The 2,917-nt window shown below is 52.2% G+C and overlaps 1 protein-coding gene across 1 annotated transcript; it reads right to left on the bottom strand.

The window, feature by feature from the left end:
- Nucleotides 1-329: 329 nt before the first annotated feature.
- On the bottom strand, nt 330-1,236 carry LOC117194386 (transient receptor potential cation channel protein painless-like; the record flags this gene model as incomplete). The annotated part of the gene is made up of 2 exons (XM_033398959.1): nt 330-347; nt 415-1,236. Coding segments are annotated over 2 exons (840 nt in total), but the record flags the coding sequence as incomplete, so codon positions are not given.
- Between the last annotated feature and the right edge of the window lie 1,681 nt (nt 1,237-2,917).

Here is a 2,917-nt window from a genome sequence, read left to right as displayed (position 1 = left end):
GATTCGCAAATGCGGCCAATGAGTATGTGTTGTGAGTATATAACAGCCCATCCGATCCGATCAGGCGATTCATCAGTGAAGATTTTCTCTCCTTTCGCTTTTCTGCCTAGTGGGGTCCCAAGTGTGGGAAAAGCCACGAGGGCGTGAAACTCAAGAAAAGCATGAAGAAAATTACGATTGAACCGGTGACTAGCTCATGGTCTTCCTCGAGCGAACCGACTGCCTTTGTTCAACTGGGACGATGAGGTCTGAGCGTGTCCATCTCGGCCAGTGAGAACTTGCTCGTAGCGGGTCAGCAGATTGGTGCGGACAATGGCGCCGTTCAGTTCCGCCTGGGCCTTGATGGCCTGTGGGAAAAGAGAGGGGAGAAAACAGTTGGATAAAGCCGAGGAAGAAAAGGAAATATAAACCCACCTGAGTATCGCTGACAGCCAGACCATTCAGGAGATTGAACAGCACAATGGTCATGAAGAACACAAAGAGCAGGAAGATCAGGTAAGTGTAGACGCTGTCAAACTTTATGTCACCGGCATCAAATTCTCCCGGGAGCATCACAATCGTCTTGATGAGCGCCTCGATGGGCACGGAGAATGTGTTGAAGGGACCATCATCTTCTCCCTCCTTTGCTGGCTCTGGCGTGCTGTCCTTCGGAGAGGAGGAATCCACCTGGGGCTTGCCAAACAGTATGTAGAAGCACTGACTAAACGTAAGCACAAAGATCGAGTAGAGAGCAAAGCTCTTGATGAAGCTGCTGGAGACGGCGCGCAGCATGGGCATGTGCGTCGAAATTGAGAGTACTGGCAGAGAGCCAACAAGCAGGCAGAACTCCACGGACACCAGCAGAATGGTGAAGACGGCCAGTATGCGCTGCGTCTCCTTGTCGTAGCTGGCTTCCATGCAGGTTAGGATCGACAAGACAATGAGAGCCACCTCCATCAGGTTCGTGATGGACCTGAAGTACAGCAGCGGCGACATGGCAAGCTGTATGACCTCTCGGATCATGAGATACACAATCCCTATCCAAGAGAACAGGCCGAAGAGGGCAGTCAGGCCCGTGTGGTCGCTTTCGTGGAACTTAAGGAGCGTATGCGTGATAATGGAGGCAGTGAAGAGAGAGTAAAGTAGAAAGTTCAGATAGAAGATCACCGAGAGGCGGTGCCACTTGAGGAAGAGGAAACTCGAGATTAGCGGGTGCTGCAGCAGGTAACGCAGCTCCCTGGAATCGGCGATGTATGCGATTGGAGTCATCTCGTCCTCCAATTGGTGAGGATGGCCAATGCTCCGCTTGTCCGACTGCCCGGGCTCTCGCTGGCGTCTCATCAGATTCTTGTAGTTGATGATGATCTCGAAACTCTGGTCACCGGGCTTCTCCCCGTTGGTGGTGATGCAGGAATGGAAGTGCTTCTCCAGCACTTTCCGGTCCATCTCCTGTATGGGAAGATCTCCGATCGCTCTCGAGCAGCAGCTGGAAGCAGCGCTGGTGGTCACAGAAGTCGTCCAGCAGCTGCTCACCCAGGGGACTGATAACCGCGTTCAGCAGCTTGGAATGCGATGTCAGCCTCAGCTGCGGATGCTTCAACAGCTTCTCTAGCGCCCTGTGGTTGCCCCAGATTATGGCCAACTCCACGGGGCTGATGTCGCTCAATTTTGAAGGATTAATGTTGATGCCCGTCTCGAGGATGGCCTCAAAGGCTCGCTGCTTGCCCCGCTTGATACTCTCCGCCAGCAGAGACTGATACTCCTCCTGGTTGGCATTGCATTGGTTGTCTGCGTTTTCGCTGACGTTCTGGTGGTACTCCGCGAACTGTTGCTCGAACTGGTTCTCGTCTCCGTCCCGCAGTGTGCGGAGGAGTCGCTCGCAGTCGATCTCTGCTCCGGCCTCGCGCAGCTCCGGCCTCGCGTGGCTCCGGATACTGATCCCTCAGCATCTGGCGTACCTGCCCGTTCCGATAGCTGTCAATGTCCAACTGTGGTTGTTTCAGGAAAAGTCGGATCAGCTCCAGCTTAGTGCCTGCCTCAATCTTTCTATTCTTCAGCACATGGTGGAGGGGCGTGAACTCGCCCTGATTCACCAAATTCGGAAAGGCTCCGTACTCGAGCAGCAGCTGAATGCAGGAGCCCACCTGAGAGGCATTCGATCGTCCTGGCGATTGGCCTGGGCACCGCTGTCCAGGGCATTGTGGAATTCCCGTATGTCCTGATTAGCGAGGGCTGCGCTCAACTGGCCCTGCGGATCGATGAAACCGCAGTTGTTAGAGCTCATTCTGCTGTCTGCAAAGAGTCAAGTGAGAATGGGGAGGATGAGCTATGTCTATGTGGGCTTTCGTTAATCTTATCCAACCCACGCTGCGTATGAGTAACTTCTAATGCCGTTTCTATGAAAATGATGCCAGAACCCGCATTGTTAGAGCTCTGCTCTGGTCAATGGAGGGAGGTCTGACCCAACAGACGGTTTCTGTACAGACCTTGAAAAGGCCAAAACAAAAGCATGAGAGTGGACCGACCCCCGCAACAAACGGTATTTGACAACGCTTCATGCTACGAGGATTTTCACACAAATGACTGTCTGTCCATGGAGCCGGCCAGCAGCTGGAGGCAGAGCCACAGTCAGAGCCACAGTCACAGCCACATTTTGTAGGTAGCTCTTCGGCTAATGTCGCTTTAGTATGCAAACAAATTGAGGATTGTAAATGACGCCCCTGGGGTCAAAATTTGTCGTTGATAAGATAAACAGAATCGCACAATCACCTTCCTTAATTGGCCCTTTATTTGATATTTTCTTGTCTCCCATCTTAACCTCTTCCCCATTCTGGTATTTGTTTTTCCACCTGAGTACGAGTATTTGCCGAAGCAATTGACAAACAATTTCATTGTTGTCTTACTAAGACGTCGGTTGACAGAATGGCGTAATATCACA

Source organism: Drosophila miranda (assembly GCF_003369915.1).
Source record: "Drosophila miranda strain MSH22 chromosome Y unlocalized genomic scaffold, D.miranda_PacBio2.1 Contig_Y3_pilon, whole genome shotgun sequence".
In the NCBI taxonomy this organism is placed as follows: Eukaryota; Metazoa; Arthropoda; class Insecta; order Diptera; family Drosophilidae; genus Drosophila; species Drosophila miranda.
This window is presented reverse-complemented; position numbering and strand designations above follow the sequence as displayed.